Genomic DNA, 23,894 nt, shown 5'->3' with positions numbered 1-23,894 from the left:
CTCTAACCTAAACCCTACTCTCTGCTTGTAAATCTAGTATCAACAGAAGTTTGTCAGCTCTGGTAAATCCAAATATAAACTCACATTTAACAATTCAACTTATTCTTTACATTAACCAAGAGTTCAGAAAACCAAATCAGTCAGAAAATCAGATATATCCCATTGTATCCTCAGGCTCCAAGCCTAATCCTAACTCTAACCCTAACCCAATTCATGTTGAAGTCTACTTTATTTCTGGGTCCTGAGAGGTTCATTGTGCTCAGTTTACGACATGTATTACCAGGTCACCTTTCCCAGATGCATGTCACTCACAGACAGCAATTCCTGAGCACTGCAGGAGAAGCTGGGGTCAGCTCTAGGATTAGACTGCTGACTCCGGACACCTGTCCAGGTATCATTTTGTGGAGGTTTTTCAGATTAATTACAAGGAGGGGTCTCTTATGCAGTGGTCTGGAGGTGGGTCTTGGGACTATCCAGCATATTTCTCATTGGTTTGCGGACAGGAAACGGACAAAGGGGCAGCAATGTTTGCTGATGCCAAACCTGAGCTTCTGTCCAACTAGGAGCACAGCTCCCAAAGAAATAAGTCTATAGATGCACAGGCTGCAGATTAGGACTGCATCTTGTTTTTCTTAATAAAGCTGACATAGTAGGATTACAAGCTATTCCAGATGGTTTGACACATTGCAGGACAGTTGCTGTGTCCAGGGCTCTGATTAAATTCCCTGTTAACCTCTACAACCTTCTCAAGTGAGAGTCATTTCTTCTCACAGCAGATTATGTCAGAAGGAGCTAGACAGACTTTCAAAGGTGGAACAGGAGCCTGCCCTGAGGTTACTTACCCAAAGCAAAGCCAAAGGATTACTGAACAGCTATGCAGCAGGCTAGGGATGAACTTGGACTTCAGTGTGCTACTCAGAGGGTAGTTTGAAACCAGAAAATACTAAGGTGCCTTGTGGAGATATCTACCCCCAAACAATCACACCCGATGGAAGGAGAAGTGTCCAGCAAAGAGCACAGCAGGGCAAGTATGTGGCATGTATGAAGAATAAGGGTATTCCCAGGCAGCACAGACCTATAGCTTCAACGGCCACTAGATGTTGCCACTGTTCTTCTCTGAATTACCTGGGGTTTTGGCATTCACCTGATGTGATGTTAAGTCTGGAGGGTTTAAAATCTTAGGAAATCCTTTCTTCCTAATCTATCCTCTTTTGGCGTTCACATATGGTGTGGCTCAGTCCCACATACCAGAGGAGAAGGCCAGCCTCATACCAGGGATGCTTGCTGCAGCTTGGAGGGGATTCCTGTGTAGTAGTGTGTGGGGCACACAGGCAAACAGGCTGCCCAGCATGTAACACACCATGGGCATGCCAGCTATTTCAACACACACTCCAGCTCTGTGATCAAATCTTACATATTCTGTCCCAGTCCTACATCTCATCGTGCATTAAGCCCACTTAGTGGCAGGAGGGAGCCTGGCATTAACTGTTTCTCCTATTGTGGTGCTACAAACTACTGACAAGTCTTCCTGATGTCTGTATAAAAGTGGAAGAGATTAAGCATATACGAAAAATTTTAAAATAGCAAATATTATACATGATGTATTTAAAAAGAAAAAACAACCAAAATAAAGCCAAATCAAGAGTTTTGCAACTTTTTTTCAGCACAGATTGAATCATGTTGAAAGCCGCTGCTTCTCAATACTTTCAGCACAGATCAGTCCTGGGCTCCAGGGAAGAAGGGGAGCAGGGTCAAGATGTAATTCTCTGTCTTTGGAAAACTGAAATGGTGAAGGCTATTTGCCAGACTGACGCCATTTGCCAGACTTCCACATGATCAAAATGTGCTCAGGAGACAGCCCTGCTGACGACACCTGTCTTAGCTACCGCTTATGTCCATCTAGCCCTGTGTAACAAGGCAGATTTCATCTGCTGCTCTTGAAATGATTTTGCAGACATCAAAAATTTTAAGTTAGACCATTTAAAATTAGGTGCACAAGAATTCAGTGCAAAAAGAGAAAGCAAAGCTTTGTGCAGGCTGTTCCTAAAGCCACTTAAGCAAAGGGTATATTTGGAAAGAGGGAGGTGGTCACAGTGAGATACAGACAGTTCCTTGTATGATTAAAAACTCCTCCCTGAAGTGCTGACACGTCCTACAGGCAGCACATGTACTACTTCACTGACCTAAGTGAAAACTCCATGTACTCAAGCAAAGATTGAATTTAGCCACCAAACCTCACCACATGCCAGGTAAATTCCCGTCTCCCTATCCAACCCAAAACTAAACCAGCTCATCAAGCAAGGCTTGTAATGACTTCAAACCTTGAGCACTGACTAGCATGAGTGCGTAAGATAATAGTAAGAGCCCTATCTTATCCATGCAGATTTCATTGTATTACTTATGGCAGAGATATCAGATTGGGACAATATTCCCAGTGGAAAAAGTCACTGAGCTGCTGAAAGTAACACCATGGCAAGGCACAAGTGAAGTCTCTGCTAGACCCACCATTGACATTTCTAGACTAGTGAACCAGACATTTCTAACTCTCAGAAAAAACTGTGCATAGAGAGGAGAAAGGACCAGGATTTAGTTCTCAGCCTGGTAACTGAAAATGGAGACATATAATTTTATTGGAAGGTAGAGTAGGAGGTGAAAATCTCAATTAAAGATATGCCTTGGTGCATATGTGTCAGATGCAAGACTGCTTTACCTAAATCACCCTATAAATCCTGGTGCCATACTAATAGGATAAAGCCTCTCTCACATTCCTTCTAGGTTCAAGGCTCAGGCTCTGTGCAGTACGCTCCAGCTGCACTCCTAGGTCCTGTTTCTCACCCAGTATACGTAGATATGCACAAGCAGATGAAAATAACCTCTGGAGGATCAGGGTTGCAAGGACAGAACGGGACTTCACATAGCACTGAATGAGGGCTATGGATCATCTTTCAAAGTGGAGGTGGCCAAGGTCTCTTCAGAATTTGAGCCTGACAACAGCCACAGGCACAACAGCATTGAAAAACCCGGACAAGAGGCAAATAGGAGGCAGAGTTTAGCATCGCTCTAGTGACTGCAAGAAGGTGTCATATAGTGGCAACTGCATTTCTCAGCTTCTCACCCCGTAATATAAATCACATTCATTTCTTAGATGATTATCAAAATGGAGGTAGAAGCTTCCTAAAATTAAGAGGTAATCCTAGTTCATGCCTTTGGGAAAGGAGAGGCAAAGGGCTGCTGAGTTTAAGCAATATAGCAGCATGTTGTGTCTGTTCTCACAATGCCCCCCCCAACACGGCATCACCTTGTGACAAGCAATAGCTCCCTTGATAAGTAGGGTTTATAATGCAGGGAACTTGAATAGGAGGGCAGCATCTCAAAGAGCACAACTGGGCTTCATAGCAGGCACTGGGCACTCTGGGCAAATCCCCAGCATGATGCTAAACCAATCCAAGAGAAACAAATATGTACAACCTGCAGTGAGCAGTGCTTGGCCAGCATCCAAGAGACCTGCTCCTCTGTGGCCACCTGCACTTGTGCAGAGGAGTGTGAAGTGTGGACAGATGGTCAGTTGTGATAGTAGTATTTGACACCCTCCAGCTTTGTGCAGATGTAAATGCCTTCATGGGCATGAAGGTCTGTGATGGTGCCCAGAGCAGGCAGTGGGTGTTTACAGTTCAATTGTGCTATCCCCTGCACCTGTTTTACACTGGCACAGCTCTGGGAAGTTACTCCCTGATCACTGGCATGGGAGTGTGGGGGCAGGATCTGGACCATCCAGCCCCCACAGATCATTCTGGTGTATCTGCTGGGCTCAGTGAAAGACACAGCACTCTTTTGGATAGTGGAAAGCGTGCAGCACGGTGCTACAGTGCCTATGAACAAGGAAGAATAAGAGCTGTGCTATAGGCACAGTGTGAGGTATACAGAGTGGTTATATGGATGCAAGCAAGAGGAAAATGAGAACTTTAGGCCAGGAGATTGCCATACATGCCCTGACTCCAAGCAGGGTATAAAGGCTGATTATTGCCCATAGGTATGTTACAGGAGTCTTATACAGGATCTTCCAAACAGTGCTGGGGGTTAACACTTTGTGTTTTCAACCCACTTACCACGCTGAAGTTTCATATACATTTGGTGCAAGCAAAAACAACTCCGCAAAATCTAGGAAAAAGGGAAAGTGACTGCATCCTGATGTTTCTTTATATTACCTTTGCTTGCAATTCTCTTTGCAAGTGATTTTCTACTACAATCACAGCTGTGTTTTTTGTCCCCACCCGCCTTAGACTCTAGATTTATTCAGTGGACAACTTGATTTTGACACAATGTGTAATAGGAAGACAATGTTTTCTGTAGGATTTCTGCTTTACATAGAAACTGAAAGGTATGTGCATCTTTGAGTAATCTAGTAAAATGAGATATGTTCCCTTCATCCTAGAACCACAACCCAAGTGCGTATGGAAGAAGTAACTAGGAGAGTCACCACAAAATGAACACGAGCTAAAGGAGGGGAGTCATTTGCATGTACAAAGCTGCACCAAATGCAAGCAATCAACCCTATTTCTGTCATGAATCAGAAAATTAGTTTCCTTGCTATTTGATTCTGCTGGGTTTCCCACACACATTGCACAGCTACTTCCTAGAACTCTGTAAATAGCTTTCTAGACTTTGTGGTTTTCCTACTACTTCTTGCTTTGTGCATACAATTATTTTTCTTCTGTGCTTTCTGATGTATTATTTGAATGCCTGGCATTTTAGGAATTACGTATGAGAGCCTAGAGAACACTGGGTTCAATGATGGAGTGAGGAGGGAGCAGAAGGAGGGTGTAAAACACAGCAAGACCAAAGAGAGCTTTCGAGGCATTACTGACAAACAGGATATTGAGGAGGCTTTATGAATTGCATTAAAATGCAATAGAAGGAGGAAGGGGAATGGCATGTCCATTTGAAAAGAGAGGAGGAAGAAGTGACCAGGCACTATGGAGTGCCTGGTCTTCCAGGGAACTGAAGCAGTGACTGCAGGAGGCCTGAGGAGCAACCTTTTCCTTTCCCCTCTCCTCGGGGCTGGTGGCAGTGCTATCTGAGACTCTGCCCTCTGGGCCTTTGGCTATTAATAACCGCAGGATGCCTGTGCGAGCAGCTTTCAGGAGTCAAATTCACAGCACTTTGCATCAGCACTTTGTGCTGGGCAGAGCTTGCCTGCGCCCAGGCACCCTGGGTGAGTGGGGCTGCTGGACAAGTCTCCCCAGCAGCACCCAGAGACGGGCTGGGAGGAAGCAGCTCACTGCTGAGCTCTGGGCAGGCGCGTGAGCTGGTCTGAGCCTGGCACTGCAAGCCTGAGGTGAGTTTACTGAGCAGCAAAATAGTTTAGAGCAGGTGCTGGAGAGGGTAAAGACTGGTTTGGTTTGCAGCAAAAAGAAGGAAATGACTGCTGCAAAGATTGATGCAGAAAAAGAGAAATTGAACCAAGGGATAGACCTCAGGGGAGAAAAGCATAATTGTGGCCCTGGCTTTACGTACAGGATAGTGGGGAGGATGGGGACCCCATGGTGGGGTGGCTGAAAGAGCAGTAGTCCCAGTGTTGCTCTGGACCCTGTCCATAGTGAGAGACTGCTGCCCCTTTCCTTATGCTAGACCAATTGTACGCAGCAGGTTTTCCACTCCGCAATCTTGCTGGATTAGTAAAGGAGGACAGCAGAATGGGATGGATTTGCCCTTGCTGCTCCTTGGGAATGGGTGTGCTAGAGGACCATGGTTCCTCACCAGGGCCAGCCCTTTCTGCCTCGCCCCTGTATGTTTGGGGCATAGAGATTATTTCCCTCTGTTTTGCCAGTCTTATGACCCATCAGATGGGCCATAACCTCCCACCCCTCTGCCTCCTGGCAGCATTGCTCCTTTCCTGTCAAGCAGGGCCTGCTTCTTTTATATAGCCAAGCAGATGTCTGTCTGCTCAAGGAGAATGTGCAGCGTGTGCTTTATGGCTGCACCTGCTCACACTTGCTTTCGGAATACACCAGGATGGACTCTTTTATGATGTGTACTATGTAGGCAGCATCTTAGTAAAAAAAAAAAAAGCTTGGAAATCTGAAAGAAAAACTAATCCAAGAGAGTATCTGCCAATGTGATGGGAGCTGGTTTGCTGTGGCTGGGCTTCTTTTAGCAGTTATCACCACCTCATCACATGAAAATCATGTTGCAACCGGAGCAATGGTGGAATGAAACTGCAAAATATATAGGAGATAAAAAATGGCTTCATCACAACAAGGGCAGTGTACAAAATCCTAGAGCCAGCTCTTCGCTTCCTAGTTTTAAAATATGGTTCAATGTCTTCAGTTATGAAATTTTAAGCAACTAAAGTGCAATGAAGCACAAGGACAGAGATGGTTAGTTATTGTCTGATATTGTTGAAGCCAATGGGTCTTTGATAATTTTTCTTTGTATTGTATTGGGTGAGGATCTGTCCCCCTATATGCTGTTGTTTGGGAATGGACAGTGCCGAAGTGAAAGCAAGACATTTACCCGACTTACATTATGTGTGATAACCCACAAGAAGGACTCTGAGAAGCTGCCTGAAGTGGAATTGCTGAGACTTCTCCTGATTTTTACTAACTTTGCAGTACAGATCTCTCATCCTATCTGGGGACAGAGATGGGGAACACTGTACCAGAAGAAATCTCCCTCTTCTCCTTCTCCCCCTTCCAAAATGATATGCAATAAGATCAATACATAAGATACAGGTGCAAGTGACTTCAAACAACTTGGGCAAACAACTTTTCCTTTAAGAAGTTTGACTGTTCCTTCTTCCTCTAGCCCTTCTGTAATGAAACAGTAACAGTCATAAAAGACAGAATTACACAGAGTTTTGGTTTGTTTCCTTTTTTCCCCAGAACTTGCAGTCTACTGGTTTTCTGAATACCTACTCTAATTCTAATAGGACTATCTAAATATCCAAACCAAACTTGCACATTATTCGAAACGCTCCAAAATAACTCATGGGCAGATCCAAAATCTTTATACAAAAATATATATCATCATCTAATGATAACTGCATGGTAATATAATATGGTATGATAGAGCAAATTTTCAAACGGACATTCTGTTACTGCAGTACAAGATAACAGGCTACCACTGTGGCACACATGGGTGCTGGGAGACTGCCATGTTGCAATTAAAATGCCTATTTTGGATGACAATGCTATATGGCACCTTGGCAATGCTTCTGCTGTGATCTGCTTCCATATTTTGTGTCATAATGCTGTCCCCAAAGAATACCACAATGGCCTGCTTGATGGTATTCTGTATGGGATGATACCATTCACTAGCCTCTTCATGTGGGACAGAAAAGAACCTGTGTGTGAACTGAACGCTGTGTATCTCTTAACCGTAGCTGGCAACTAAAAGAGGCAAGAATTACCTTTCCAGTGTTTCATTCTCCATTTCCTTGTGTGTTTAGAGCAAAGGAAAGAACCCTTTGTGGGAATGCCCCTTGCAGGGACTCCTGCTCCTGTTAAAAGGAAAAAGTCCACTAAACTCATTGGGAAGCTGACACACGAAGGTAAGATACGCAAAACTGCACACATGAGAATTGTTTGCATTTCAACCTGAATTTCCGCCTTTAAAATTTCACACCCTGTCTGACTGAACTCCCAGAGCAAGACATGCAGTCAACATACCAGGAGGCAGAACCACAAATACTACTAAAGCTCAGCCTTCAATCACATTATATTTTCTAATTTACTGTTCAGAAGCATTGCACACACACATTCAGGTCAAGTGTTGACCTAGATTACACTTTGTAAATCCATATTCTTCTGCAGCATTAATTTGGATGCACACCAGTGTAAGTGGAAAGAGAACATGATCTTTTATGGGTATCAATATTGCAGTGCCTAGTTATACTCGATGTTGTTCTCTCCCTTATAATCTTTGCCTCTAATTTGTTTTTCCTCTATGTGAAAAAATTCCTTTGATTCCAGCACTCATGAGTTGAAAACGTTAAAGTCTCTTAGAGGGCGTAAAACAGCAGGAATAATATAACTTGGGACACTTTTCTTTCTACAAACTACCTGTATATTGGGTAGGGTAACTTTTAATTAACTGTGATATCCTTATGCTCTCTTGACTTTTGATAGCATGGGGAAGGTTTTTAGAGGTTTTGAAAAGCAATAATTCAGTGCTGTCCCTTTCTTCAGCCCCCCAAAAGGGCTGTAGAAAGTTCTTTGCTAGGGTACAGGTATATATTTTTTTGTTTGTCCCTAATCCTTTATTCAAGTAAACAAAAAAGTAAAAATCCAATTTTCAGTTAAAGGGCATTTCCTCCTGTGCTATGAAATAGTGCTACATACAATTGGCTTGCTAAAAAACCCAATAATTTCTTCAGAGAATGTCTAATAAAATGAATAGGCTTATACCAATTTCATACTATTTAAGGACAGAGATTCATTCTCTGTTGTAAATGAGATGCAGACATGGAGAAGTGGTCTTAACCTTGCTTAATACAGAAAAAAGAAAGCCTAGGAAAAGTTGCTTGTTTCTGAATGAAAAGCTTTAGCTGCATTTCTGCAAGATTTTTACACTGAAAATGTTTGAATCCATTGCTTTGATGGAGAATTGGTGGTACCAAATTAAATGGAAAAGGACATATCGAGTAATCAGCATATTAAGACTTTTGAAGAGAACTTCAGGTACTTTCCCTTTAAAAATTCTCCTTAAACAAACAAAAAGATATAATAACATTGAGTCTTGCCATGGTTTCAGGATATTGTTTAAACCAAAACATGCCAGATTTGTCTTTTATTATATGTTCAACCTAGTCTGAAGAACTGACTGCCACTCATCTAACTCCAGAGGAGAGGAGGGGAGTGCAGGGCAGTAACCAGACAAGGCAGTGGTGCATTTTGAAGCAGTACTAAGGAATCCTGCTGCACTGACTGAGGTGCTTCAGATGTGGGACACATGCATCTAGCTCCACCCTTAGGCAACCCTTCTCTGTGCAGATTTGCCTTGATTGCAATCCATAGTGAGTTCCACCCATCTATATCCAAAGTGTCATCAATGTAAAAATTTGGTGCACAATGGTTATAATTCTTATTTCCTAAAAACTTAATTTAGAAGAGAATTTGGCTGGTTTGAAGTCACTACTGATGCTGGGAAGGAATGGGCAAGAGACTTGGACCACAGCACTCCCTAAAGTGTCCCATTTCATATGTTTTGTAGTCATGCCACAAGAGGTGTCCAAGCTGAACTTGGGGAAGAAGATCAGCATCCCCAGAGATGTGATGCTAGAAGAGCTTTCTCTCCTCACTAACAAAGGATCCAAGATGTTCAAATTACGTCAGCTGAGGGTGGAGAAGTTCATTTATGAGAATAACCCTGATGCCTTCACCGACAATTCTGTGGTAGGTTGGAAATTAAAACTAAAAAGCTGCTCCATACACCCAGGGGAGACAGGAATAGAGTGTGCCAAAGCTCTGTCTGTATGTGTATGGGCTGGGGGTGGGGGTGTCTACGGGCAAAGAAGTGCAGGAAAAAGCCAAAATTGTATAAACACACAAGTTTTATTTTCTTTCGGCAGCAGCATTAGTTTCCTTTGACAAATACTTGGTATCACACATGCAGAAGCATGAGAAAATTCAGTACTGAGTGACAAGGGAGCACTGCATGTTTGGCAGGTGTTCAGAGCTGCACAGGGCAGGATGAATTGTTTTTGTACCCATTCCATTTCTTCTTTGCAAAATGGAAATGATCCATCCAGGTCTGACTTCAGTTCCAGTAGGTGCAGTTCTATTTTTAGCCTAGGATACACTTTCATGCTTCCTGCTGGGCAGAGTCCTCTGCTTATTTCTGCAAGAAGTTCCACAAATGAAAATTCAGACAGAAACCTCTAATTTGGCACTGCAATATCTTCAGTTTATTTGCTAGAAGCTATGTTTGTTTTCTTCTAAACTATTTTCCTATCAGATAGGGTGTATAAATTCAGACATTCTTTTTTTTCCCTTTCCCATGAGTTAGTACTGTTATTTGATCTTTGTTAGTTGCCTGGTGTAAAGTCTTCTGAAGATACTTAAACTTTTACAAATGAAACTCTCCTTTCACATGATTGTCAGTAGTTCAGTAAAACAAATAGAAAATGTTTCAGGTTCATATGTGTTTTGATGTAGCATCTCCTCTTTTGATGTTCTTTACAACTTATTTGGCGTAATTTTATCCCTTTATGGCATCTATTTTCTAGTCCAAGGAAACTCGACCAAAATAATAAAAGTCAAGCTGAAGAAAATGTTCTGCCAAACAAAAACACGCTATTTTTTAGGCCTTTGATGTTTTCAAAAGCAGCAATAACTAAATCTTTGCAGTTCACTTCTAAAAATGACAATTTAGGAAGCAGGATGTGGAAAGATGCCTGAAAAAAAAAAGTCATTAAAATTACAACAGTAGGTCAGATTACAGATCAGGGATGACAGATCAGAGATATAGCAAGCATATCTGGTGTTATTAGACTTTGGGCAGTTTCTTCATCTCTTTGTGCTTTAGGTAGTTCATCTCTTCAGTGAGCTATCTCCTAGAAAGGATGTGAGAATGAATGGTGCGTTGAACTTTGGACTCTTCAGATGAAAATCCTAGAGAAATGCAAGCTGTTTTTATAAATACTCAGCAACCTCAGAGCTCCTAAAACATATGAGGCACAAGTTCGTATGTCAGAATCTGCTGCAGTGAGGAGGAGTGAGGAAATAATAAGGTGAGGGAATAAAAAGGCTGAAGTCCAAACTTAAAAAATTTGAGGGTGTCACTTAAGGGTGTCCAATCAGAGAAATACAAAGCAAATGAGTTGTGACAAACTGACTCAAAACTGGACATGCACAGAGTCCCTCCAAGACTGACATTACAAAGGCTGATGACAATCACTTCTTTTTTGTTGGCTGTTTTTCCTACTTTGTTTATTCATCTGCGCCTGACATTCACTCTATATCCTTTCTGTATGGAATTTCTCCCTCTGCTCTGTAAGAACACCCCTGTTCCCTTGCTCTTTGAGCAAGATTGTAAGATACTGTGCTGTGGAGAGATGTATTTGGGGGTTAGATAAGACCCTAACAAGCCTAGGATTTTCTTCATGGCTTTGCTATATGAGAACAATGGCATAGTCTCCAAACAGCAGCTTGTACTCCACTTTAAGATCCTCCATGATTCACTTTCAGGGCTATCTTTTCTCTACATTCATGGTACAGATACCAACTCTCTGTTGGTCAGTGCAGGAAGACTTTGGTCTGCCCTAGAGCACTCACTCAGGGCCAGCTTAGCAGTATCACAAACATAATTGTTACCATTTGCTGGCTGCCCAGTGCGCTCTGTACAAGGACTCTGCCAGGCTGCATCCACTGCCTCCGTGGATAACTATTCTCATCACTACAGCCAGCATGAATTAGCACCTTTGCTGGCAGTCAGAGCAGTGAGAAGAAGAGCTGAGCCATCGCAGCAACTAAGCCATCCTCTTGGAGAGCTGGTTGCTCTTGGACAGGTAAAGGCAATAGATCTGTAGCCTCACTGTTATCTTCCAAATCATCGGGATAGTGCCTGACCTTAGCACCAGATAACTTTCATCAAAAAGCCCTTTTGATTGCAATATTTGATTAGCTTTCTGCTCCTTTCCTTTCTTGCTCCTGGCTCTGCTCATAGGCAGATGCAGAAAAGAAGGCTTAAAAAAAAGGGTACTGTGGAAGGAAGATAATGGCAAAGAATTCCTACTGCTACTTCCAGTTACTTCCCCCTCCCAGTTAATTTTCATGTCCTTTGCTCCCCATCCCAAAGTCCTTGTGCTTTAAGACTGTAGGATAGTGAAGGGATTTAAAGCTGGTGGTGTGTCTTCTGTTCTTATGTCAAAGATTTCTTAACTGTCTTATAATATTCTCAGGACACACTTAGCAAAGCAGGGCAAGAAAAGGTCTGGGATGGAGTACAGATTATTTCTTTCCCCCCAAAAAAGGTTTAACAGCAAGGTAACGTAATATAAAAACATACAAAGAGAAAGGTTATTAAAAATAAATCCAAACCATATAAGGGGTCCCAGACTAGCCTGTGTTGTAGCCATAAACCTTCCACACAAGGTAGAAGATCTCAGCAGTCATGTGTCATCGATCCACCCTCCTGCTCTTCTCCTCCTCCTTCTCTTCCACTCAAACAACCACACTGGACAATCAGATCACTCCTTACTTTTAGCAGAGAAAACCTATATATATTTTATGCGTGAATATCAGACAGCTCCATGCAAAAGTGAGAACCTGCTACACTCTCTACCACTGCTGCAGCTCCACGCACCCAGTTAAAGGCAAATGGTACCTAACTCACAGTCAGAAGGACTCACCATTCCCAACATGAGCACAATGTAATGCATTACTTACTGTACAGCTGTTTTCAATACTGTGGCACTCTTCTCTTGCAAATATACAGTACAAGGGGATGTTTTTAGGGAGGGCTGAGTTTGACACTTTTAGCACACTGATATCCTGCCAAACAGCAAGAGTTCATGTAACGTCCTCCTTACTTGGTGCTGGAGAAGCTGGTCTCTGCTGAGCCCTGTCTAGTAAATCAGAAGAAGGATTTCTTCTACTCATGCCAGGCTGTGCCACCCTGTTGCAGGAACTGTGGTTCTCTCCATGTCTCAGAGGATATTATCAACCTCACTGTGGAGCTGCAAGATGCAATTTATTACTGACTAAAGACCATTATGAAATCCTACCTTGCTACGTGCTCTAGTGCTGTAGTATCTCACCAACTATAGCATGAAAGCAATTACTACATTTATTTTTAACGGTGAAACTGAACCATGTGGTAGATTAACGAAACACTCAAAATCACAGAGAGGGTCTCAGTCTTATCTCTGGGTCTCCTGAATCCCATTTCACTGTTCAGCAATTAAGAGATTGGCAGAATAGATTCACAGACCTTTTCTCAACTTCATAGTGCTAAATTTGTTTGGCCTCAAACACATCAGGATCATGTGAAACTATGTTTCTTAGCCTTACAGCCCCACTCATTATTGCCCTAATTCCACTCAAGGTCCCTCCTCCGCTTTGGGAACCTCTGTGTAAGACCTTCCTGCTATCATCAAGTGGAAACTGAAAACAAAACCATAATTATGTTTTTTGCATGTTGCTGTTATGCTGTTTTTCTTCCAGTGAGGATCCTTAAAAATAGTCTTTCTGGTAGTCAAAACCTGTGGCCTGATTTGGGTTACATGCAGGAGATAGTTTATAGAAAGACTTGATTTTTTTTCCTCTTTCTGCTTTACCTACCAGATCTGAAACTAAAACCAGTAGGAAGGTGGAATAACCAGTATCTGAGTAGAAAATTATCAGCAGTAGTACATCAAAAAACCCCCGTCCACAAACAAAAAACCCCACCTCGATACTTTCTTGGACTTGCCCACAAGTTAAATGCAGTTTCTACATCTTGGCAATGTTTGTATGAAAACAAGCTGAATATATGTTGGTAGGTAATTTCTGCTGGACTCTAGGTCAAGATGTCTCTTCAGATAAGCTAAGACACCAAATGTGAAACAAAGCACAGGAGGTGAAAAAGGGTTAAAGAATTGGATTACTGTTCTTCTGGACAATGGCAGGAGTTACCCTGTATTCCTTTTGCTGCTGAACAAGAACTCAAAGGAGTAAGCAGAGGTGGCAGGAAGAAAATAGAAGTGGTTGTAACACCAACAGTGATGCTTCACAGCCAACAGAAGTACACAAGCAACCTGCTTCAGAGGTCTTACATGTTAAATAGCCAGGCATGATACAGTGTGTGAAGGAAAGCATAACAATGGAGGAACAGACATGTTATCATGCAGCTACTTGGTTTAATGCACAAGTGTGCACTGATGTACTTAGAAGAATGCAATCAAGATCACTAGAGGTGGGGTTAAAGGGAAAATGTTAGGAAACACATTCTTTCTAGAAAGTCTGTTCTGCAGGGAATATTAAACCTCTTGAACAAATGTTACAGGATAACCGCAAACTGAGATATGAGAGTCTTAGGTTACAACCTAAGTGGAGTGAGCCAGCTGAGACGTAACTTTTCTAGCAAAATGATGAGCCTTGCTGTGCTGGAGTTGGATTGGTGCAGAAGACCTAGAGGTCCGAACTATACTCAAAGCTGCGTAAGAGTGAACGTGAAGTCTGATGCCTTTTTACTGAAGAAGTGATTTATGTGGAAACAGCAGAATGACAAGAAAGGCATTTTATTTTCCACAGCAGTTTGTTGGAGCACTGTGAGAAAACTTTGGACTGAAATTCTGAAACTCAGTTTCTTTCATTCACAAATAAAATGTGGCAAGGATGATATAAAATATGCAAATAAGATATAAACAATTTTGGGTAGTATTAGATAAAAATTCCCATTATTTAGATGGGTAAATTCAGGCATAGAGGGGCAAAATAATTTGCCTAAGATTAAATAAGTCAGAAGTAAACTTGGAAATAGAAAGCAGGAGCTCAAGTTATTGAACTGTGCTTCCTGGGGGAGCACGTTTAAAAAAAAATAGATTAAGATACTTTAACAGCTGATGTTACTTTTTATTTTCATCCTTTTTTTTTAAAGTGAATCATAGGTTTAAGGCCATGCAACTCCAAATTAAGGATCAAGGCACACACTTCAATAAAAACAGGAGGCACTCTATGAGACTCTCCAACTGTCTGCATTTTAAATTTCCCATCCCACCATTAAGGAGCATTTGAGTGTCTGCCACTGAGAGGACACGGTCACAGTAACTTCAGAAGTGTTAGTAACCACATAGGCATCAAACCTTTGGGAAGCTCTTTATCAGTGAGGTGGAAATAGAAACACATTTGGTGGCCTCAATCATTCTCTTTAGGGCACAGCAAGGAGCTGACGGGAAGCACACGGTGTCTCCTGCTGAGGACTGCCTGCAGTGGCATCAGGGCCTTGAGATACTTAGAGATCTCAGCTCCATTAGTTGGATCATCTTTCATTATCTATTTTTCATGAGGCACATGCAGTAACTCTAGAGAATTCAGAATTCATCCATCTAGGCACTCAGCCTGCAGGATCAGGGTCTTGCTAGCACTAAGGACTTCAAAGACATGAGCCCAATTTGTTTAGCTAACCCAGGGGACTAACACATCACATGAACTTGCCACAATTGTTCTCTTGTTAGAGTGGATTTAGGGACACCCAGGGACTGATAACATCCACTACCTCCAGCAACGCACAGACAGGGCAGACCTTACCACAGAGGGAATGTGTGATCTGGCCCCCAGAGCCAACAGGAGGTTATTGGCCTTCTCAGCTGACACTCCTGGGCTTCTCTCCTGGAACTTCCACCAACAGGGTCAATCAACCCTGAGAGGTCAGTTTTGTGATGTGAACATGCAAATACGTAAAAGCTCCCCATCCTGTTAGCAATGGCCCAAGACATGCATTCCCCTCACGTGTAAGCCGTATTTCACTCTGAACATTCTGACCAGAGGCAGGAAGTTCTAAGTACTGGAACCAAAGCTGCACCTACCCAGCTTTGACTACGTTGAGACTCCTGCTTAAGGTTGCCGTTCCTGAGCTCCGCTCTCTTGGAATGAGCTTGTTTGAATCCACCGAGGTTCAGTATTTAAAAAAGATGAATTTGCCTTTGCCTCCTGTTACAGAAAAAGAAGATTCTCCTGCTAATTTGAGCTAAGACAATCTATTGTGGTAGCCAAAACTAAAGAAAATTAGACCAGGGTATTACATGGAAAAATGGTTCTTTGCTCTCTGAATGGTGATGTCTGCTGAACATAGGATGTTTTCCCAGCAGGTCCATGAAGAATCACAAACTAGCTGGAGACCAATCAAACTAATTTAATTTGCAGCTAAAGATTTAGGTGTCGCTTTCCTGAGGCAGACCTGTGTTTCAGAGAAACTTCACTCCTGCTTAGTGACAATACTGCAATTTAAAATAATACCAGATGACAATGGTGCCCCTTCCTGGTGACATCAAACACTGCTGTGTACAAAATCAAACCTGCCCCTTTTACTATAGTTCATGTTATGCTGATGTTTTGTGACTTTCGGGCTTTTTCCCACCAGGAGAGTGCATGTAAGTAACCAGAGGAGAAGAGAAATAAGCATTTAATTCTTAGGAAGGGTAAATAGCATGGGTGAAACTTGAAGGAAAACAGATGCAAATCCTGTTTTGAAATTACTGCGCAAATCGGTGGAAGCATTAACCTTGCATATATATTGATATTTTGAGAATAACCTTATTCTGACCCCTAGCCATCAAAACCCCCTTTTTTTCAGTTTGCCTTTTAAAAGCTACATAGCTCCCACGCATAATTAAACAGATTGCCCTGCTAGCTGCTGTGTACAACTTAATGCTCACAATCCTTTCCCTTCCCAGTGCTTCCTGACATTCAGGGGAACATTATCTCCTCTGTTCCTAAAAAGGGAATTCCCTACAGCTAGGAGGACAGACAGTCCCTAAAGGCCCTGGGGGCACCAGCTCTGCCACTTCAGCCTGCAGCTGGCTGCCTGCCTGGGTTGCAGCCTGGTGACCTGCTGTGAAACCCTGGATGCTGTTGCTGGAGACACAGGGAGCAGAGGGTTAGATAATTCTGCCTTGAGCCTTGTGGGGTTTTCACTTATCTATTTTTAGCTGACCGAACAGCTGGCCTTGGAAGCCTGTTTACCGCCTGGAAAGCTGCTTTTTTGCTAAACTGCACTAGGTGTAAGAGCCCTAAGAAAGCCTTAACCCTTCGAGAGCCAGCCCTGAGGTTGGCACTTGTCTCCCATTGACTGACTGAGATGCATTTATACAGGCAGAATTGCAGCATGAGGAACCACACAGCTTCAGCTGATATGTTACATCTTTGCGCTTCTATAGCTAATCCCCTAGTCCAACAGGAAAGACCATATGTGATACATAACTTAGGTTACTGGTATTATAGAACTGTGTGGGCTGTAATATACAAGAGATACTTTTTTATATCTGATAGGAGTCAAGCTTTGATCTCACTTATGACCAATACATAAAACATTTTTCCAAACATATTGTATCAGCTTCTTTTCCACACAAGTATTAATTAAAATTGCTGTGTGCAAAGACAGGACCTTGTGCTGGCACCACACGGTCTATAAATCCTGCACGGACTATGTGCTCTTTCACTATGTACTGCAGGGATTGTGCTTTCTAGCCTGGACTGGGGAGAGTAGATAGCCTGGACAGTAAGACCAACTTGACTTTACTGATGGATACAGCTTGCATTCTTGCCTTGTTACTGGTTAGATTTGGTTCATTAATGCATGTATTGCTACAAACAAAACTCTTCCTTTCTGTCATTTTCCTCTTGTGGTCTCCAGGAAATCTTTCATGTTTTCCCAGGCTGCTATTTCTTCGGTCTTTCTCAATGTGTAAATACCCTTCCCCATGCAGACCTTCATACATATAGAAAACAGACATACAGGCTTTTATGTTGCCACAGGTACCCTGTCATTCTACTGCCCTGTAACACTTAGCTCCCACGCTGTAATCAAGCTGACTTAGCTGGGCTATCTTAACCTTGACATGAAAACACTTCCTATTTCTTGTCCAGCTTGCTTTCCCACAGGTTAGCCAACGTATCTCTGTCTGGGCCTTTACCTGCTCTGGCAAAATCTGTATTTCTCCCTTTCCCCTGTATTTCATGCTGATCACTGCTGGGGACAATACACAGATCCCTCTCTTCACACTTGGATCATAAAAAATGACTATGAAGTGTCCATTAAAAGGTGTGCTTCCATTACCCTTGTTGCTGTTCTACAACTGCTCCTACATGGAATATAGAGAATAACTCACATGAAGTTCTGCCGCTGGTTTTGTAATTGAGATGCAAAACTGGTCAGATCACAGGGACTTAGGAGTTCACATTCTGGGACACAGCCCTGCCAATGTGAATGGACCATGTCCTGTAACAGGGATTCCTACTCTCTTTTCTCCTGCCCTAGGATCACTTTCAGAAGTTCATCCCACCAGGAGGGCATTACAGGGAAGATGCTCATGGCTATGCCCACGGGCGGATGGTAGGAGGAGTGACAGCTGGGCAGCATGGCTCCAGTAAGCAGCAGTATCCCGCTGTTCCTCCTAGGCCTGGAAACAAAGGAGGCCCTGGGGACAGCGAAGGGGAGCGTGCAGGGGAATCAGCTGGAAGTGGTGGAGAAGGAGGTGATGGTACTGAGAAAGGCAAGTATCTCTTTGCGAGAACAAGAAATAGCTCGAGCTATCAGAGCTTGTGCCAACCGTAGTCTTAGGGACAAGTAAATTAATCTGACTAAAACCTGAATTCTTCCAAACTAAGTTTCATTGCAAAGTCTAGAAAAGTTGAACTGCCTTTAGCTTAACAGTTTTGTCTGCATGCTTCTGTGTTGCTCAATCACAGGCAAAAAGCAGAAATACCTTCCTTGGCTGGACCAAAGAAATGATGGGAAACTTAACTACTGAGCTCCTCAGGTTGATACAGCAGTATGCCAGTATGGCATACCCTTCCCTTTCAAGGGTTTCACACCGACTGCTACTGGAGACAGTAGTATTAGCTCTTTAGCTCAGTAATCCAACCTGACTCATCAGTCTTGAGTATATCAGCCCTGATTTCAAATCAAAATTTTCACCTAAACAAACAGCACTTTTTTGATAATCTTCAGAAAGGAACAGAAAGATTTCAAAAAGTTATCTGGTAATCACCACTGGTCTACTGAAACAATATCTTTATGAGTAAAAGTATTTCAAATTGAATTTAGTCCTTGCTTAATTTTATCCTTTGTTTGGTTTGGCCAGAAACCTCAAGAACCAAATCCCTTGTATGAAAATCAGCAGGTGAAATCATTATTTTTAACAGTCCCTATGAGATTTTACAACAAAAAGCAAATTTGCTTGGGAACCAGGAACCTCTGTCATAAGTGACCAAATGAGTGACTTGTAAAATCCAAGGTTTTTCATTTACATTCTGGAACAATGTCCATTTTATATCAAAATCACCTTTTACATTTTGGGGCATCCCTGCGAAAAAGAAATCTGTGTAGACTGTCTTCTTATAGGAAATTTTTCTCCATTGTTATCCTATGTCTGTGTGCAGGGAGAAGGAGGATTAACATCATCCCATAGCTTGTACTGCAGAGGTGGATCCCAACTGCTTTTATTTTTCAACCCTAGCAATCAATTTACTTTTAAACTACTTAGTTTAAGTCAAGTCCTTCACACAGAAAGAGGAAGGTAGTTGTTTTTTTTTTAATGAAAGTGAGATTCTTGTACATGTCTGCAATTCTCTGAAACCAGGAAAGCCCAGGATTTGGCCAGGTTTGAAGAAAATAAGCAAAACAAAGAAAGAAGGTGTGATAAAAAAGGAAGTTTCAGATAAGAGTAATAGTGTTCATTCTTTGCCACTGACTTCATAAGGATTTACGCTTTCTACACAAACTATAGCATCATGAAAGCGCCAGAATGTCTAACGCCATTAACCTATTATTCCTATCTGCTTTAAACAAGCTAAGCAGAAGTCATTGCTCAGGAGTTTTAAGCTTTATGAGGGATGAGAATCTTAAAAGTGTGCTACATATCAATACACAACCAGTTATTAACAAGGTGGTATTATACACAACTGCAAGGAAAAAAAAAAAAAGAGGCACACAGAATGAAAACCGCTGTCTAAGCTCATTTGCTTAATGGAGCAGCCAGAAGCTAACATAAGATTTCTGGCAATCAAGTATCTGACTTAACAGCAAAGTACAGCTCTGTCATTGACAGGATTTTAACGTCCAGAGAGATACTCCATCATGTTTTCAAACTGCTTTCAGTCATCCTGAGGTGTTTCAGCCAAACTTGTCTCTAATATCCTGGCTCAGAAGAGGGAAAATATGAATGTCTGTTCATGTAATCACAAACAAAATGCCAACTTATAAAAATACTGAGACAAGGGAGATGGTAATTTTAGAACATTCAGGAACAGACTACTGAGGAAAACATTAGGAAAGATGGTTGTGGGTTGCCAAGACCCTGAAATACGATAGTTAAAGGTTTTTGGTCAGAGCCAACTTCAAAGTTTGAGCCTAGTTTTGGAGTTTATAGTCAGGGCTTTGTTGCATCTGATAGTGATGATGAGGTTTATGTGGAGGGGTTATGTCTGCTATGATCAGACAGAGAAGAGAGAAGTAAATTATGAAATTAGATAGCATTTTGCCTTGTATAAAGCTTCTCCTGAGGTAGGGAAAGAGATGGGGTAAGGACATTGGTTCTTGGGGTAAGATGTTTCTATTTGAATGACCAGAGAGAACAAAGAAAAATTATCTTTTAAATATATGCTCTAATGCAAATTCTTGGATGAGCGGCTCTTAGACTGTGGTACATCTGCTTTTGTAGATAAGGACAGAAGTGGCTATCACAGTCTTTTTAAAGAGAAATCTAACCATAACATCTTGGGCTGGAACAGGACACTTACAGAATCTGGAAACAAAGCTGGTGTCTCAACTTCAGTAGCAGAATACAGAAAGGCAATGTATTTAAAATGTATTCTAACTAGAGTGTTTTACCTTCTTCTGTTTAAGATGGAAAGTCAGGAGGCAAAAAACGCACTATATTTAAAACGTACATCACCCCCTGGGAACGAGCAATGGGTATCAGCCCCGAGGACAAAAGTCAGTTCACCATTGACTTACTGTCATATAGTCCCAAAGCTGATTTCCCCCATTACAAGTCTTTTAACCGGTAAGTCTTCTTGGTTATTCAATTCAGTTTATTTAGCATGAGAAAACACAATAACCCTGGCCATAGCACTCCTGTTTTGTGCAATGTCAGTAAGTTTAAGTTGCATGTCATTTTGCTTAGCACAGCCTCCTGTGGATGAAACGTTTGGAGGCCTACAAAGAGAAGATATGTTAAGAGCTACAGATTTTAATTCAGCTTGTGGACAGAAAACCTACGCAGCTGGATAAGAGGACTTTAATCCTATTTCCCTTTCTTTCTCGCCTCATTTGACCAGGGAGATTTAGTTTGCCACTGTTTATTACTGCAGCCATTTAAAGTTCAGGAGTTCAGGAAAAATACTTACTATCAGAAGCCATATACTTCACAGTACTTCAGATAAGAATCAGGATCTTCCTGCTGCTTCTGATAAGAACTGAAAGTTTTACAAATATTTCTAGAGCAGCAACAATTTTCTGTTAACCTCTCTATATAATTTTGCCACCCACTTCCGTAGCCTCACGACATCAATACTCAGGACAAACCCAGATCCCACTCATTTTTGCAATAACATAGCCTCTGCCTCCTACATGTACAGGGTACCAACAGGTGTGAAAGGTGTACGGATTTGTTGGCCAGTCAACTGCAACAGTGATAAAATTTACAATCTCAATAATTTTATTTTCTAAATCCCATTGTTTACCTATGCTCTGCTCGCTAACTCCATGTATTCCCCTGTGCCAGGACTGCCATGCCTTATGGAGGTTATGAGAAAGCAGCCAAACGGATGACCTTCAAAGTGCCTCAGTTTGATATCTGCCCTTTGCTTCCGGAATCTCTCATGATATATAATCAAAATTTCAGCAACAGACCCTCCTTCAACAGAACCCCAATACCTTGGATGCCTTCAGGAGACTCCTCTGAGTACCATGCTGAGGTCAACGTGCCAAGGAGTGGTGAAACAGAAGAGCTGTAAATCCCCACAGCCAAGTCCTTCCTTTTTTCTCAGCCCTTTCTACTTGCAACTTGATAGTAAGGAGCTGAAATGTGCAACTCTAGTCCTGTCAGCCCTTCCTTTCTTTTGCCTTTAGCCCAGACAAGTTCCTAGCAGGTTCTAAACTTGTATTTGCTGTGGTGTTAAACCATATAAGAAGCAGTCTGAAGGAAAGGAGCTTTTTATTCACCAGGGCATAAAACGGCAAAACTAGGAAGTGTTTTTCTGTTTAGCAATGCTAAATGCTGCCTGTCTGCTCCATAATAAATCTGTTTTGTCATATATTAACAAGTAATAAAATACCAAGAGGAAAAAAGCCTTTGTGTTTTCTCTTTAAAAAATGCTGCTGAATCAATTTGGGGATTAGCAATAACAAAAGTTTCAATCTCACAACTAGACTGTTAGCATGGGAAGAAAGATCGGGGACTGATGGGCATGGTCATAATATAGGTATACATCAAGGTGGCTTGGATAAATACTGCAAAAATGATCATGAAGAATGATGATTTTGAGAGGAAATTATACAGGTAATCATAACAGCATCAGAGATCAAATAGCAAGTCAGACTGTCAATGTAACACACAAAGTATTTCACTGTCACCTAAGATTCCCCAATTTTCCGGAGTATAAAATAAGTGATAGCTTAAGCAGGTTTTTTTTTCACAAAGAGAGACCAAGAATGCAATAGGTCAGGAAGGAACAGAGCTACACCCAAGTGAGATGACTTGCCCATAGTTACAAAGCAAGAAAGAAAAAGCTTTAATTACAACAGAAATAATTTGACATCTGCCACAGTGCATTACTTATTCAAATACACAGCATCAAAGTATTCCATTTCTTGTAATAGCTTTATCAATACCACACATATAAGAAGAAAGGCAAGCACTGTGGAAAACCAATAAATAACCTTATTTTTCTACATGAAACACCTTCTGTTTCGTGAACATTTGACTCTGACACATAACACACAAGACTCCTGTTTCACTAGCATACCCTAGTTCAGCCTGCATGGAGACTGGTGCCTTCTTTACATCAACATTTCCTCTTTAAACAGGGCTAAACAGCTTACTTACACAGACAGCTTCCATTGAAGTATTTTTATTTAGGAGCTTTTCCTCCTTGTCTAGAAATCCCTGCAATCATATTTGATTTTTATTCTGTTTGGATAGTTATGAGGTTGGCTTTATTACACTCCTCTAAAAAGCTACTGCCAGGGCTACCCTGAGATCTTAAAAACTGTGGAAACAACAACAAGCTGCAGAAGTAATGAATGAGTAGTTTCCTAACCTTTCTGCTGAAATGGCTAAAGAACATTTATTATATGTCCTATTAAATGATTAAGAAGTATCCATAACTCAGTTCTGTGATTAAACTTAAAAACATTAAGATGGTACTTTGACCTTCTGAAGAACATTACAACAAAAATGAAAAAGGTTGTCTTTTTTGACAAGTTCCTACAAAGTATTTGAAGTTTGAGTTGAAAACAAATCCTCAGAAAAACTTGTTTCTTTGGATAAAATGGATTCAGAAATTAGTTGAAAAGACATTTCCACACTGCTTTTCTTTTTTAATCCCTACATAAATGCATGCAAATTTCATGGGTGAAAGACATTTAAATGGGAGATTCTCACATACTAAACTATTAGTTTATTCCATATTTGATCTCTGTTTGGAGGTAAGGTTGCTGTGAGTTTTCCAACATTTTTAATCAATCTAGCTTTTTCATCTACATTTAGTTAAGGAGTAGGGATTTCTTTTCCAGTTCGAAAAGTATTCCAACTATATTACAACAATCCAGGCTACAAAGAGAATACCAGAAGTTCAGAAAGACAGAGAAAATTTCAGAGAAAACTAGGTGAGAGTAAACAAAATATTTTCCTACCATATATGCCATTTATTGCCTCCCCTTTTACAATACAGATCTTAGACTCTTGCAATATAGAATCACATGAACTTAAGTGAAATACATGATGCTTCCATGATAAATATGTCATGCAGCAGAAACAAAGTAGTTTCGTACCTGGATGTCATGGTCTTTTTTCAGTAGCAGGTATTCCAGATCATGGGCCAGTTAAGACATGTCAAAGTGCAGAGAGGGCTGGCTGCTCTGAGGAGGGGTTAGCACACAAGCCCCCACATCTGAGCATGGCAGGCAGAGCTGAGTGCTGATGATGGGGTCCATCAATCATCCCAGACATGGTGAGGGGATGAATCAGGCGC

At 41.6% G+C, this 23,894-nt stretch overlaps 2 protein-coding genes across 3 annotated transcripts in view; one reads left to right on the top strand and one right to left on the bottom strand.

Moving 5' to 3' along the window:
- The window catches only part of SEC24C (SEC24 homolog C, COPII component), a 101,732-nt gene extending 77,955 nt beyond the window's left edge, over positions 1–23,777 (bottom strand). The window contains exons 1-2 of the mRNA XM_075758557.1: positions 23,695–23,777; positions 15,506–15,629 (exon numbers count right to left, since the gene is read on the bottom strand). The gene's annotated coding sequence lies outside the window, so the exon portion shown is untranslated. The remainder of the gene's footprint in view (positions 1–15,505; positions 15,630–23,694) is intronic.
- On the top strand, positions 5,156–21,990 carry MYOZ1 (myozenin 1). Of its 2 annotated transcripts, XM_010307605.2 has the most exons (6): positions 5,156–5,335; positions 7,448–7,549; positions 9,211–9,392; positions 17,956–18,190; positions 20,545–20,704; positions 21,425–21,990. In XM_010307605.2, exons 2-6 carry the CDS (start codon positions 7,474–7,476, stop codon positions 21,654–21,656), a joined length of 885 nt encoding a protein of 294 aa, XP_010305907.1. In that variant the 5' UTR covers positions 5,156–5,335; positions 7,448–7,473; the 3' UTR covers positions 21,657–21,990. The 2 variants fall into 2 exon arrangements, with proteins under 2 accessions (XP_010305907.1, XP_010305908.1); XM_010307606.2 differs by lacking the exon at positions 7,448–7,549 and having other exon boundaries at positions 5,157–5,335.
- Positions 23,778–23,894: the final 117 nt, after the last annotated feature.

This window comes from Balearica regulorum, chromosome 7, assembly GCF_011004875.1.
Source record: "Balearica regulorum gibbericeps isolate bBalReg1 chromosome 7, bBalReg1.pri, whole genome shotgun sequence".
Lineage (NCBI taxonomy): Eukaryota > Metazoa > Chordata > Aves > Gruiformes > Gruidae > Balearica > Balearica regulorum.
The sequence above is the reverse complement of the archived record's forward strand: the minus strand, read 5'-3'. Positions and strand labels throughout refer to the sequence as shown.